Consider the following 15,271-nt stretch of genomic DNA (forward strand, 5'->3'; position numbering starts at 1 on the left):
AATGGAAGCTCTTAGTCGGCACTGTGATGGTAGGCATGGCCTGGGAGCTGGGGTCTAGGACTGGCTCTTTCTTGTCTGGTATCTTATGTGGAGAAGCCACAATGAGGCACTTCAGGTAGATGCTGACCCTACTGGGTCCCTGCTCTTCACAGCTCAAACCATAGGGCTGGGCAAGTGGTATCTATAAGGAAGCCAGCATGCTGTTTATTGTAAGATCTGACTTGCTTCTCTTCCTTTTGTAGACCATGGGAGACGTGAAACTGCTTGCCTCGTCACACACATCCAAAACCTCCCACAGTGTGGATCCCTCGAGGGTCAGCTCCATGCCTCTCACCGAGGCTCCTGCTTTCATTCTGCCCCCTCGGAACCTCTGTGTCAAAGAAGGAGCCACTGCCAAGTTCGAAGGGAGGGTAAGAAGCGTGGTTGATCCGGAGGCAGGGGAGGCCGGGAGTGGGAAGTGCTCCTCACACCCTGCCCTCAGCAAGCCTGACATGGCAAAAGCCTAGGCTCCCTTTGGGCCTTCATATAAATTGAATGTATACCATCTTGCTGTTTGTTGGTTCATTGTGAGCTTTGGTCTGTGTTGGTGGACTCAGAAGTGGAGGGGACCATGCAAATGGACCATCTTCAGGTATTTTGCTGTTGGTTATGTTCTGGGTACGTGCGCCTGGTGTCAGAAGCAATGTACCTTGGGTTTAAATACAGGCTCCAGAATCTGGGCTCCTGTGAAATGAAATGATTTTTCTCCTATGTTCTCCCTGGGGTGGGGGTGGGGGACATTTTATCAACTGACCTCCAGATTTCATGCAGAGTAGGGCATGACAGATAGGATCCTGATGTCATTTTGTCACCTGCCAACAAATCTCGAGCTCGAGCCTGTCTGGAGCCTCCATTTCTCCTTCTGAAAGTATGAGCAATGTTTCTCACCTGCTTCTTGTTGAATAGGTAAAGATGGGAACATAGAGGAAAATCTGTAAGACTGGCTGACACTGTAGCCCAGAGGGAAGCCTTTTAGTAAGATGTAAGGTATTGAATCAGTTTTACACAGAGGTGACGTGGACTTGAGGGAAGTTATGGGTAGTGTTGGAGATCAAGCACAGGGGTCCCCCCGCCCCCGGAAGCTTAAAGGCCTTGGTGTGAGCCCTTAATGAAGTATGAGGAATTCCTGTGTCCATGTGCCTGCAGGCGTGAGCTCCTGGAAGCTGCTGAAGAAAGGACCAGCAGACATGTCTTGGGTGTTATTGGCCTTACTTGTGTGTAGGTGGCAGGATTGGCCATGTTGTCATTGGAGAGTGAGTAGGAAAAGGCTAGAACTGCTCTGAGTTGTACACGAGACACTGGCCTGTCCAGTTAGAACCTTTGCTAATGGCTCTGCCCCACTGTCTGTATTTCCTTTATTTTATCTAAAGCAGACCAAGGAGACAATGTTGGGGATGCATGTATGGGCTCCACCAGCATGAGGCTGTCTTCTGTTGCCCTAAATCTAAATTTAGTCCACCTCCTTTCATCCCCACCCCAGGAAGAAACCCTGAGTGGTCAGATGGAGGAAGTACTGGTTCATGCCACAGCATTAGTGACCCTTGAAAACATTCTAGCACCTGAAAGAAGCCAGGCAGGACAGGACAAAACCACATAATTCTGCTTATATTGCACATCCAGGATGGCATCTTTGAGAATGGAAAGGAGATGAACAGCCCAGCGGAGAGAGGGATGGGCGTGGCTGCCAGGCATTAGGTTTCTTCCTGCGATGGTGAAGATGCTCTGAAACTGGTGCTGGTGGCCGTGCGCCTCTGTGAATGTTCTTATAAAGCACTGAACTGTACACATTATAAAATTTAACAGCCATTTAAGACATGCCTTAGTCAGCAGAACACTCCAACCTCTTACCACAGTGCTGCTGAGAGACAGCTCCTGCCTTGTCTCAGCTTTCTCACAGCACAGTGAAACCCCAGCTGCTGATACTGTCATTGTCACAAAAAGAGCTACATCTTTGAGCGGAAAGTCTTGGCACCTTCGTGAAACAAACACTCACCAGGTAGTTAGTGCATCTGCTTTCTTGTACCTTCCACAAAGCCAGGCTTTCATTATCTGAGAAAAACAGAACAAAACAAAAACCGCCGGCTGTTCCTAGCTCTCAAGAGGCTGGGAAGAACAGAATGCCTCTTGACATTAAAAATGCCAATAAGACATTAAAAGTGCTTCATGATGTCTCGTAGTACTTCTTCTGGCTGAAGTGAAAATCACATAATACAAGTTCAGTCATCTTGAACAATTCAGTATCATTTGGTACATTTACCAAGTTGTGTCAGTTACTGTAACAAAATCACCGAGTTAAATCAATCTTTACAGAGTGGTTTATTTTGACCCATGGTTTCTAAACTTCCAACCATGGTTGCCTGGCCTGTTGCTTTTGGGCCCATGGAGGGGCAGCAGTCACAGTAGGATACATGGCAGACAAAGCTACCCACTCTCTGTGACCCAGAAACAAACAGGCACCAGGGTCCCAACAGCCCCTTCAGAGGCACATTCCCAGTGACTTAATTCCCTTTCACTGAGATTCCACACTCTAAAGGGTCTACTATATCCCAGTAGGACAACCTAAGGACAAGCTTTCATTATGTGGGTTTCTTGGGGACAAATCAAATCCAAATTATACCAGTGTTGACTGCAGAATTCTTAAAACAGCCTTGTCTTGAGAGTATTTGATTTGACTTATGTTGACCAACTAGTTGACTCTGCATATTCCCTGTGGCTGTGTGTTGCTTAGGAATTAGCCCATGGGTCTGTCTTGCTGCTTGCTTACCCCACCAGGATCAGCCCAGAACACTGCTTTGGCAGGATGCTGGAATATGTATAGAAGGTTGTTAGGGAGGAATATTCATGTAGTCCCTGGTTTACTTGAAGCAATAGAAGCTGTGACCAAAAGTGCTCTATCAACATGTGTGCTACCGTGTCCACTAACACATGGAGACATTCACATCAGGAAAGGGCCACCTCTAATGACCCCAGGATGAGGAAGCTGGTTGTGTTGATACCAAAGGTAAAGCTGAGCCAGGGGCATCCTGTCTTGAGAGCCCCACAGAAATAAAAAGCAAGGTGATAGGAGTTGCTCTTAAGAGAAACTGAGCTCTGAGTGCACTCACTTGCTTGGCCAGAGGTGCCAGCTGCCCCCCATAAGGCTGCCTCTGGACCTCTGGACACTACCTGCAGTGCCCTCCTTTCATTGGGCACACAGCCTGTTCCAGTTTTCTGTACCAGACCTGTGTCTGCCTCACAGCCAGTGTAGGACAGCAGCTTTGAGAACTGGGTTCTTCCAGGAGCTCAGTGGTGCCTTTTTGAGATTGTGCTTCACCATTCAGTTCTGCCTGGCAGGTCCTGTTGTGCCTCTTCCTTGCTGATGCCCAAGAACTCCTGCTGGCTTCCCCCTCTCTCTAGAGAGTTGCCATCCTAAATGAAGCCTCTGACTTCCTCTGGAGAGGTCAGGAACGGTAGCCTCATTGAAATTCAGTGGATGTCACAAATGTGAACTGTCATGAAGGCTATTTTCCCACCACCTTCAGGGCTGTAACTAGCAGCTGGTTGAAACTTGGGCTTATTGCTTTTATTTACCTGAAAGGTAAAGCCAACTGACCACTCACCTCCATTCCCCTCCTGTGCCTACTTTTAAGCAAAAAAACTAAATGAACCTCACCTCTGATAATACACTTCTTCCTATCAGCCAGGACATGGGTGACTTTAGAGTGGTACTCCAATTGTCCCCTTGGTTCAGGCCTCTCTGGGGCACTTCAGACTTGAGACTTTCTTCGCATGGGATTTAGTTTGTTACATCTTTTTTTAAAAGCTCTTTTCCACTCTGTGACAGACACTTTGAGCAGCGAACACGTAACCTGTACCCATTCCCTTAGCTGGCTCTTTCCATGCCTGAAATAACCCCAGTGGCTTCCTTTGCAGTTCAAGGTGGCCCAGTGACATCTCTGTGCTGAAGTCATCTAGGGAACTTCACAGAAAGCCGTCTTTTTCATGATTAAAAGTACAAGAAGAAAGACGACATCTCGGATGCTTTCATTTTCTACCTTACCCTTTGCTGGGCTTCCTTGTGAACATACCCAGGCCCCACTTGTTGGGCCAATGGAAGTACTTCTGTTCTATAGGCCATGTGGAGAACTGCCACACTGGTGGCCAATCTCCCTACCACAGGGTCCAGTGTGAAAAGGCAATGCTGGGAAAATCCTAAATCAGTGCATTCTTCCCCTTTGCCACAGACTCATCATTATCAACAAACAAGCAGAACCACTGCACCAGCCCTTCTATCCTAGAGACTCAAGGGGTTAATGCTTTAAGGGCCCCTGAGAACTGTAGCCCAAAGAAGGTTTCACCCAAGCCCTTGGGCTCCCTGAGGTGGGCCTCCTATAAAGTGCTGCCTGGACTGTCTCATGCCAGATACTGTTTCAGCTGTGGAGAAGCGGGGGAACGTGAGACAACCTACCTTAAAAGGGAAAACAATGGCTTCCGTTTGTGCTTTAGCCAATAGGAGCATCTTTTCCTCAAAGCCCCTTCCCAGTTTCCATCTAACAGAGAAGTAGCCACTGTATTCAAAGACATGAGGAACTTAAAGGACATGCCTGGCCTTCACGGGTCCCCAGGAGTCCTGGTGTGGTTTAGAAAAGTATGTATACACAAAGAGCAGCTGCGACTATGTGTAATCAGACAGTTGCAGAAAGTCTATCAACAGATTTGCTGCTGGGACTGGGAATGATGTGGGAAGAAGGGAAATAGCATTGCCATGGCTGATGGGGGTCACACATGCACTCCTAGTCTTGTTAGCCCCACCTAGGTGACACCTGGAAGTGCTATGCCAGAGCTTTTGCACTTAGACCTTGTGCTTCATGCACCATTGGAGACTGGCCTTCCTCCCACTGGTCCAATCTAATCTCTTGAACTCAAAGGCTGTTTCTTGTTGGTCTTTGAGGCTTGGAAGTGACCCAGCGTCTGCCGCATGATTGTGTGCTCAGGACATTCTTGCTTCATTGAGGACACCAGGGTGGGGCTGTGCCTGAGCTCCCAGCCATCTTCAGTCACAGTGGCTCTGAGCTCATTCTAAGCCCAATTCCCACACTCCTTCCCATCCATGTCATGGAGCTTTTGCTTTCCCCCTGGCTATTCCTGGATCAAGATGCACTTCCTTTTCCTGCCCATTTCATTGATTTAGATTCTACTTCCTTTAGACCACTTTATTGAAGTATTGCTCTTAGGTATTTAATAGAGTACTTAAGAGCTATGTTTGTAGGATGTGGACCGTTAATGAAAAATCACATAAGACCAGTCATGAATAATAACCATAGAAAAGACTTGACCACTCTAGTCTTCAAAATGTGTCATTCAGTAATCACCTCTGTGCCTGCATTAAAGGAAATGATTTCAATGTTAAACTATTATTAATAGCACTTGTTGCCAGACCTGCGAACCTGAGTTCAATTGCCAGGCTACACATAATGGAAGGAGAGGGCCTGGGGCACAGAGCCCTGAGGTCCCCACAAATAAAACAAATGCATGTAATGAAAACTCAAAGGACACTTGAAAGTTCTCCACCTTAACCTTTCACTTCTGCTTTTCAGAGGTAACAACCATCAGCAGTCTGGATAGATATTCAGAAATGTTCTATGCAAACATGGCATCTATCTGAATATCCTTTTGTGCACACAGGGCATATATGCTGATCTGCCACCTGCTGCCCTTCCTTAGTTCCATTTCTTGTTCTGTTTGCACACTGGCAGATGGATGCACCTCATGGATGTGTGTGAGCCTTCTCACCCTCCATTGCTCCCTTCTGAATTTCCCTAATCTAAAGCATCGGCTTACTGCACTCTACCCATTCACATTCATGTCAGGGTTTACCTCTTTTGCTTCTTTAATGAGAGTGAGTTCTTTGAGGTCTAGATTTGCACTGTTGAGTAGGATCACCACTAGTCACATGTTGTTTAATTTACAATAATGTTAATTAAATAAAGTAATTGAATTGAATTGAAATTTTATTTCCCTGACCATACTAGGGAAATACACCTGCCAGCCTGTACACATATTTTAAGTGTTCAGTGGTTGTATGAGGCTAATAGCAACCATGTCAAACAGCACAGATTACTAAGCATTCCTGCCATCATAGAAATCCTGTTGGACATGCCTGATCTAGAGCATTTAAAGACGTGTTAAAAAATACCTATTCTTTGCTGGAGTGATGGCTCAGCAGTTTAGAGCATTTGCAACTCTTATAGAGGACTAGAATTTGATTCCCAGTGTCAACATAACAGCTCACGAACTGCTTGTAACTCCAGTTTCAGGGGATTCAAATCCTTCTGACCTCTCCTGGCACGCACGTGGTGCTCCTGCACACACGCAGGCAAGTACACATACATATGTACATGAACTAAACACGTATTTTAAAAATAGCTGTTCTATTCACAATAGAAATGAAACACTGGATTCTTGAGATTTTGTTTAGGGCATAAGATATGTCCAAAGGTCACCTCTTGAGGAAGAGAACATGTTCCTCTAATCTTCTCTCTGTAGTAAGGAATGCTGGCCTGGACTCAGCCAGCATGAGTCTCCTCCCTAGATGCCTGCAGGTATCTGCTCCAATTGCCTACAATGTCACAGCCCCTAAAGCAAGAGAATGGGGTGATGGAGTAGATATTGCAGTTGGTGGTCATGTTAGCATTGACGTGGTAGACTGGGTGCAGAAAAAAAGGGTGTTCATGGTTATGAGATTCCTTCAGGGGTCCCCTAAAGGCTCTACCAGTGTTCCTATTAGAACAGAGATAAGACGAAGACTCCATAGAAGACAGAACTTCATGTTTGAGGCTAAGGATCTGGTGAACGAAGAAGGAAGGATGGTTTTCTAACATCTTTGTGGAGAAAATTAGAAGTTCTTAGTGTAGCTCTTAGCCAGTGTCTCAGGGGAAAAGATCCATTTCCTTTGTCACAATGAGGAGAGTTCCATGTGCTATCTGCTTGTTGCAAGGCCAGAGTCACTTAAGTGAAGCTCATCAGGAGACTGTCCCACGTGCGGCTTGTAGCCATCCCCCGATTCAAGAGGATCGGAAGCTTGTTTATGGCTTCCTACATTAGGAAACTAGTTCTTTAGCCATTGACCACAAACTAGCTAATGATGGTCACAAGCTATTTGAAGAAAATGTATATGATATTATCATCTACCCATAGATACAGCTCAGAAGTGTTAGTTATGGCTACAGAAAGTAAATCATGAAAGCTTTGGCAAGCCACAAGTAAAGCAGCGATGCATGGTAGCCTGAGGCAGGAGAAGAAAGGCAAAGTGTAGGGACACGGCGGGAGGTAAAGCAATCAATATTCTCCAGCATGGATGGATCAGATAACCGAAGTTTAGTTACATGACTCGAAACCATAATGGCAGGTGGCTGAGACAGCACACGCCTGTGACTTCAGCACTAGGGTGGCCATAGTTCCGCAAACAAACAAAAAAACAAGCAATCCCGAAATGACACAGGTAGAGAAAGTCCACTCCAAGCCAGATCTGGTACCTTTCGTAGTCCCAGAAAATCTGAGCTACAATTCACAAGTACTCAGCTTACACATAGAGTTATATCTCAGGGGTCTTTTCTTCTTCTTTCTTTGTAAAGATGTATTTGTGTGTGCATGATCTATCTGTGTGTGTGTGTGTGTGTGCGCGTGCCTTAGGAAGCCAGAAGAAGGTGTTGGAGGGCCTGGAGCTCCAGTCACAGATGGCTGTGAGCTGCCCAATGTGGGTGCTGAGAACCAAAGAGGCTTTTCTTAACAAATAGGACCTGGCAACATTTCCACACAGCACACCGGCTCAGCAGGTGCTCTCTCCTCTAAGAATGTCTTTTCCATGTTTCTCACATCTCTACAATTTGTAGCTTTCTCCAAACATCAAGGCCGGTGTCTGTTACCAATTGTGACTTTGCCATTTCCTTCCTCATATCTAAATTCATGGTAGGGCAGCAGAAGATGGATAAGAACAGAGATGGTTCTTCTCCATGCCCACCCTTTGTGGCTGGCTTTTCTGCCTAGGCTCTGTAGGCATTTAAGGTCATGACCATGCCATAAATGCCCAATAAGAGATGGAAAAATCCAAGCAGAACTGGCAAGAGGGAGGCAACATAAGTCAGAGAAATTCTTTGCTTTTCCTAGTGGAAATGTTCTAAGTGCTATCTGAGTTTTTACATAGGAAGTGGGCACATGGAAGAGGAGAGTGGTATGGTGGGTGTCAGAGGCTGGGAGACTAGGAGGGCAGGAGGGGATGAGGCAAAGTTAACTAGTGAGTCCTAAAACACAGCCAGTGGGCTCAGGAGGCTTTGGGGTACTGTTGCGACATAGTGACTATAGATATCAGTAGTATGCTGTGAACTCCACAATGCTAAAAGGAATTAAAAAAAATCTCCATAAGGAAATGATCCATGGGCTGGAGAGAAGACTCAGTGGTTAAGAGCACTGGCTGCTCTTCCAGAGATCTTGAGTTCAATTCCCAGTAACAAGATGGTGGCTCACAACCATCTGTAATGGGATCTGACGCCCTCTTCTGGCATGCAGGTGTACATGCAGATAGAGTACTCATGCATAAAATAAATATATAAATCTTTAAAAACTGATCCATGTCTCTTAAACTGAGATATGTTCAATCTATGTAAACAAGTCAATTTGTATGCATGTATTGAAACTTTATATGGTACTATATTAACGCATATGATTTCTATAACTTGATGTATTTTTTAAGATATATTTATAAGGAAATAGAGTAGGTGCCTTAGTTTCTTTTCCTGTTGCCATGATAAAATACTCTCACAAAAGCAAATTAAGAGAGGAGGGTTTGTCCTGGCTCTCCAAACAAGTATTTAGTCCAACATGGCCAGGAAGTCAAGGCAGCAGGAACTCAGAGTAGTTGGTCTCAAATAGTCCTGGTTCTTATATCCACAATCAGGAAGCAGACGGCAGTGAATGCATGGTGCTGCTCAGTTCTGCTTCTTCACAAATATAATTCATAACCCCAGCCAGAGAATGGTGCCTGCATACACAATAGGCAGATCTTTCACGTCAATGAACACAACCAAGGTAACTCCTCACAGTTGCTCCAGAAGCCCGTCTCTTAGATGATTTTTACACTCCATTAGCCAGTGATAATAGTAGTCATCACACCCAGAGACTATTAGTGTTGCTTATGAAGTTAATGATAAGAAGAACAGAAAGATGCTTCTAGAGGCTGTGCGTGGGAAGCGATGCTTTAAGGGGAAAGCTTACTAGGGGAAACATCTTTCTGTCAATGTATACCCTCCGTGTTTACCTTTTACTTTTCATATGTTCCTATTGCTGGAGTGTCTGTTCACAGTAGATAGAGATTATGCCTGTAAATTTTTAAAGCATAATAAAATGCTTGTAAAAATATTTGTACCAGCAATCCGAGTTCAGTGTCCAGATCCTGTCAGATAAACGATCAAAGACAAAGGCACAGTTTACACTGAAAATATCACAGATAGCATTTGGGCACGGAAGAACATGTAACTGCAACAAAATGCATTGCACAACCCTGCTGGCAACCAAGCAGAATTTCAATACCTTTCAAGTGCTGTCTACCTGAAAAACTAGCAAAATAAAGCTTTCAAAAGCCCAGTGCGGGATCAGTGAGGAGGCGGGATGTTTCCTTTGCTGGAAGCATTGAGGATTACCTCAGCCTCTGGGGACTCAGACTGGAAGAATGTTATAGGAGCAATAAAACCATTGATCCATTTTGCCAAGAATTCTGTTTTGACACTGTAACTTAACTCTTAACAGAGAAGCAGGGAAAACAGCCAGAATAGAAATGCTCAGAACACTATTTTTAATAGCAAAAGTGGAACCAGCCTGTACCCAGAGAGATCATTAAACAAATGCATCAGTATGGCAGCTGTTACATAATATATCACCTGCCTGGCATTTTGGAGAGCTACATCCGTAAATGGAAATGTGTGAGAATAAAAAAAAAAAAAAAAAAAAAAAGTGGAAAGTAAGAACCAGGATGTGGTTGCATAGACCAACTGCAATCTCATGAAAGTGCCAATATTCTTATTACATGCAATTAGTAGAGGCTTGGGAGCCTTGTAAGTCGGACTTGTTGTTGGAGTCTCTCTAAATGGTATGTTTTTAAAATTGCTTAGTGACAACTTACCTACCAGAGAAAATAGGCACAATTAAAATGGACCCTGCGTGCTAGGGAGGCTCATAGGTGCTTATTATTTTAACTGTTTCCAATTGGCTTGTCCCTTTGCCTTGAAGTGTAAACAAAGAGGAGTGGCAGAAGCTGCTGGAGATGAAGAGTGGTGTACTGCTGCTGTGCTGCAGGCGGCCACAGGGAGAGTCTGGAGGACCATGCTAGTGAGTGGGCCTCTACTAGTGCCCAGTTCACTTGACTCACTTCTTAGAACTCCTTACACTTGATCATGTGTAACATTCCTCCAACTTCAGAGTTAACTATCAAGTGTGCTATGTTGGTAAGAAGCAAAAGCAAAACACTTGAGTTGAGTTTCCAAAGGGAAACAAACAGACATAGCTACCAGCCTCCACGTTTAATTTTGGTAATATCAGAACTTTTCTCCTCTAGGAAGTCTTTTCCAGCTCTATTGTCCCACTGCGTTCTCTTTCTTTCTCATGTTTGAGGCCATTTGGAGTACAATGATGTTATTACCATTCTGTGCTATAGGAAACAGGCTTGCCTAGGGCTCTGCCTGCCATGGAGCCGTCTTATACTTTTAGAGAAATGATTGCCCTTTCTAGATCTCAGGTTTCTTTTTAATAGTCATAATTCACCCGACCCTAAGGCCCTGGAAGAGTTGAAATTCTATGGTATATTTTGTAGTGTGTGATATTTCACATGTCTGACTTTTACATCGTCATTGTCATTCAGATATGAGCTCCCTATATAGCTCTAGCCGGTTTAGAACTTTCTATGTAGTCCAAACTGGCCTCAAAGTCCCCATCCTCCTGCCTCAGCCTCCTGAGTGCTGGATTTACATGTATGTGTACCATACCCAGTCTTTTCATGTCTCCTTTTTAGGGGATGCAGCTTAGAGGTGGAGTGCTTTCTTAGCATTCACAAAGCCCTGGGTTGGCTTCCAGCACCATAAACAAACATGCTTGTCTAATTTTTAAAAATCTTCTCCACTCTTAGCTCTTAGCTCCTGGTTGCTGCTGTGTAGTCTACAGGCTTTGTGAATGTTAGTCTCTTGCATCGTTAATGCCCTACAGTTATTGCAGGTAAATTTTGAGTGTTTGGGTCTGATTCACACAACTGACCATTTTCTCATGAGCCAGACAGTTAATTTGTTTAGGACCAGAAATATCTGAGAAGTACAGGACTGCCATTTCTGAATATTTGTATTCTTCACATCACCTTGGGAACTGGGTCAAATAATCTTTGCCAAATTATAATGGACAATTGTTTCCCTTTAGCATTTTATTATATTATTTGGTCTGTTTGTTTCTTGGTATCTGTTTCCTGTATAGCTTATTCTGATCAGGCCTCATTTTTAACAATAGACTAGACATTTGTGTGGTATTGTATAGTATATGAAATCCTCCCAACCTGAGAATAGCGAGTGCTACCTAACTCTCTCCCATTCCCAGAACTCTGGGGAGACATAAGCAGAATTAAACCAGGTGAAATATGCAGGGAGAGCAAAAGACTCTAAGATCACAGTGCCTTGAAGAAGGGCTCAAAGAAAAGTGAGACCAGTGTCAATCAGTTTTGAGTAACTAAATCTACCAACCTGTAAGTGGTACTACTGAAGAACTGGTGCCCTGGGTTCCAAATGCTGGCTGCTCAGCCCTCTGGGCTTATAGCATGTGAACCTCTGCTTAGTACACAGCTTGGAATGCTTCCCTTCAAAACAGAGCCCTCTTACAGTTTTGTGATCAGCCTCCTTACCAGTGTTCTTCAGGAAGCAGGATCAGTTAGTTCCCTGAGAGACAGGTCATATGGAGTTAACCCTTCCTAAAGGCATTTGGCTGGAGACTTAATCCTCAGCTTACAATCTGTTAAGAATATTAATGATGTTTAAATTTTTACTTATTTATTTTGTATATGAGTGATTTGCCCACATAAGTGTGTTCACTTCATGTGTGTCTATTGCTCAGAGATCAGAAGATGGTGTCTGACCCCTTAGAACTGGGGTTATAGATTTTGTGAGCTGCCCTGTGGGTCTAGAAACCAAACTCAGGTTCTCTGCAAGAGCAACAAGTGTTTTTAATCATGACCCATTTCATGATGTAAAGTTTTACTATAAGGATCCTCTGATGCCTTTTTTTTTTTTTCTCCTCAAACTAATATATGTTAGGAGAGGGTCATTTAGCCTAATTGGCAATTGCCGGATCTTTGTACTGTGCCTGGTTACCTAGAGGAGGGAGCTGTCAGTCAACTATTCCTCTCTTTAGCAACTGTCCAGGCTGGTTACAGTAACCTGTCTGTTTTGGACACTTCATGGATGCCTTGAGGAAAGCATCACTCCAGCTATGAAGAACACGGCAACCATGGCTGCTCTCAAAGCCACAGTTTGTGCTTCAGTCGTGCTTCAGTCATGATTGCTCAAATAGCTTGCTCCAGCCCTAAGGAACATCTCCTTGGTGGTGGCAAGCCTCTGTCTGCTCTAGATGACCTTACCTATCTTGAAGCTATTCTTACACAGGAGAGAACACCTTCCTAGTGTCTTTACACAAAGATTGTGAATGGCGCTTATACAATGCTTGTAATTAGTGTGTATTTGAGGCTTGTGGTTGGTAGATCTAGAAACGATATGCAAACAAGGGTGTGACTGCTGGAACTAGAAACTCTACCAGAATCCCCAACTCCTCTCAAAACTCTGTAAGTAGAACTGTATAATCATGCTTTCACCTTTTTGTGGTCAGGCTAAGAAATGTCTTCATGCACACAACTCTTTCTCCCATTGTTACAACAGTAGGCCCTCAAATGCCTCCCTCGATAGTCTTTTGCCTACTTTACTCTACCACAGGTAGGGTGGGATGATCTCGTTATACAGAGAACAGCTAAAAAAAAAAAAGCCTATCGTGGTAACAGCAGGAAAGTTGCTGAAGAGTTTAAGAGATCAGCCAGGAGGAGAAACTGAGATCTGAGATTATGGGGACTGTGGAAGTACTAAGAGGGTAAGAGATAGTGGAAAGCTGAGATTATGGTAAAAGACTATAAAGAATCAAAAGTGTGAGACTTTGGAGAGATAAGACTACAAGTTCTGATCATTGTAAGAGTTCCAAGAGAGTTCGCAATATTAAGAGCTATGGAACTCCCAGCACCTGCAGCTCAGGAGCTCTGACTCTCACTGCTAGGCTGCCTGCATTCAAAGCCAGAGCAATAATCTTCTGACCCGAGTACCCAGAATTATATGTGCAAAGTTTGGAGGTATAGACTCTTAGTTAGCAGAGCCTGAGCTATCTGTCCTTGGGGTTATGAGCCCAGCCTCCAAGCATTAGGTCTTGGACTGCCACGACTAAAGGGTAATTCAATTCTCACCTGAGAAAAAGAACCCCCAACCACTTGTAAGACCTGGGCCCATGCCATAACCCACACTCTCTGGCCAGGCCTTGGGCTTGGCCTCTTAGGCTTCCCTTTGTCTTTCTCATTGGATTCTGCTTGGAGTCTTTCAAAGTGCCACCTGCTCTCTTTCAAATCCTATCTCTGACCATTGTCTGATTCTTCTTGTCCACACAGCTGTTCTGGGTTTTCTCATGGAGTATACCTTAGCTTCAAGTTCTGCTCATTTGGGAACTTGTCACCAGAACGAGACAGTCTTATTAAGCAAGCCTTTATTCACTGTTGGGTTCTTCACAGCCTCTAAGACGGATTCCTATGTATGCTAAATGTACTACCTTTACATTGCTATGACCAAAATATCTGAGATAACAACTTAAGAGAAGATAGACTTTGTTGTTGTTTGTTTATTTGTTTTGTTTTGTTTTGTTTTGTTTTTTTGAGTTTCAGTCCATGATAGCAGAGGAGGCAGGACAGAATGACTCAGTCCATGGCAGTTGGAGCATATACCAGCTATTCACATGGTGATGCCCAGGAAAAATGGCAGGTCAGAACCAGAGATACTTATAACTTTCAAAGGCCTGACCCCAATAATCCACTTTTACCAGCTGTGTCCTCTAAAGGTTCCACAACCTTCAAAACAGCCCAATAAAATTGGAATTTAAACCATTCTTCCCCTAGCCCCAAAGGCCCACGGCCATCTGAGATGATTAGATTTAATTAGCAACATTAATTTAATGTTACAATCTATAATCCCCTAAGGAAGCCTCAATTAGAGATAGTCTACATTGGTTTGACTGTGGTCATGTCTGTGTGGAATCACCTGAATTAAGGTAATTGGAAGACCCAGCCCACTGTAGGCAACACCATCCCATAGACAGGGTACGTGTTGAGGGGTAGGAATGGGATACTGGACTGTATGAGTGTAGAAATCAAGCTGAGTGCAAACAAGCAAGAGTGCGTGGATGCATTCATTTCCTTCTCCTCTTGTCTAGACATGTGATGTGTCCAACTGTTCTAAGTTCCTGCCACCTTAACTTCCCGGCTATGATAGATTGTCACCTGGGAGTGTGAGCTAAAGCAAGCCTTATCTTCCCCAAGTTGTTTTGTTTTAAACTAGATTACTTTGTTACAGCAACAAAAATGAAAACTACACCATCTGGTAATAAATCATGCAGTAAGTCAATTTAAACAGTTGCCATAGCTTTAAGAGCTCCAACAGTGTTCAAAGGTTCAATGTCTCTTACGTAACTCAAGGAAATTCTTAACTGTGAGCTCCTGTTTAAAAAAAAAAAAAAAAGGTTGCATGATTCCAACATACTGAAGCACCATTCTGAAAGAAGGACAAGGCCAGAACAAGGAAAAGTGAATCAAAATGACATTGAAACTAGCAAAGCAAACTACAATGAAACACCCAAATCCTATACCTCAATGGCCACAGTGCCCATAACATCTGAAGCATATGGTGTCATATGTGGGTATCAGTGGCTGTGTGTAGATGTCGGATGTGGGCATCAGTGTGTGTATGTGTAGATGTGCCCCAGTGGTCCTGCACCTGTTCACACATAGCTTCTCTGCTTGACCAGCTGTGCTATGTGCCTATACCTTCCTCTGAGAGACATTATGCATTCCTGGCATCTCCAACACCCTGGATTCTCCACTGCAACTTCGGTTTCAGCTCAGCGGCCTCCATGTGTAGCCTGCTTCGAG

The 15,271-nt window shown here is 44.2% G+C and overlaps 1 protein-coding gene across 4 annotated transcripts in view; it reads left to right on the top strand.

Moving 5' to 3' along the window:
• Positions 1-15,271, top strand: part of Mylk (myosin light chain kinase) — a 250,011-nt gene that overhangs the window by 72,035 nt on the left and 162,705 nt on the right. For all 4 annotated transcript variants that reach the window (XM_031363765.1, XM_031363764.1, XM_031363763.1 and 1 more), the window contains exon 2: positions 243-410. In XM_031363765.1, coding sequence (XP_031219625.1) covers positions 246-410 — 165 coding nt within the window. In that variant the 5' untranslated portion in view covers positions 243-245. The remainder of the gene's footprint in view (positions 1-242; positions 411-15,271) is intronic.

This window comes from Mastomys coucha, unplaced genomic scaffold (assembly GCF_008632895.1).
Source record: "Mastomys coucha isolate ucsf_1 unplaced genomic scaffold, UCSF_Mcou_1 pScaffold12, whole genome shotgun sequence".
Taxonomy (NCBI): Eukaryota; Metazoa; Chordata; class Mammalia; order Rodentia; family Muridae; genus Mastomys; species Mastomys coucha.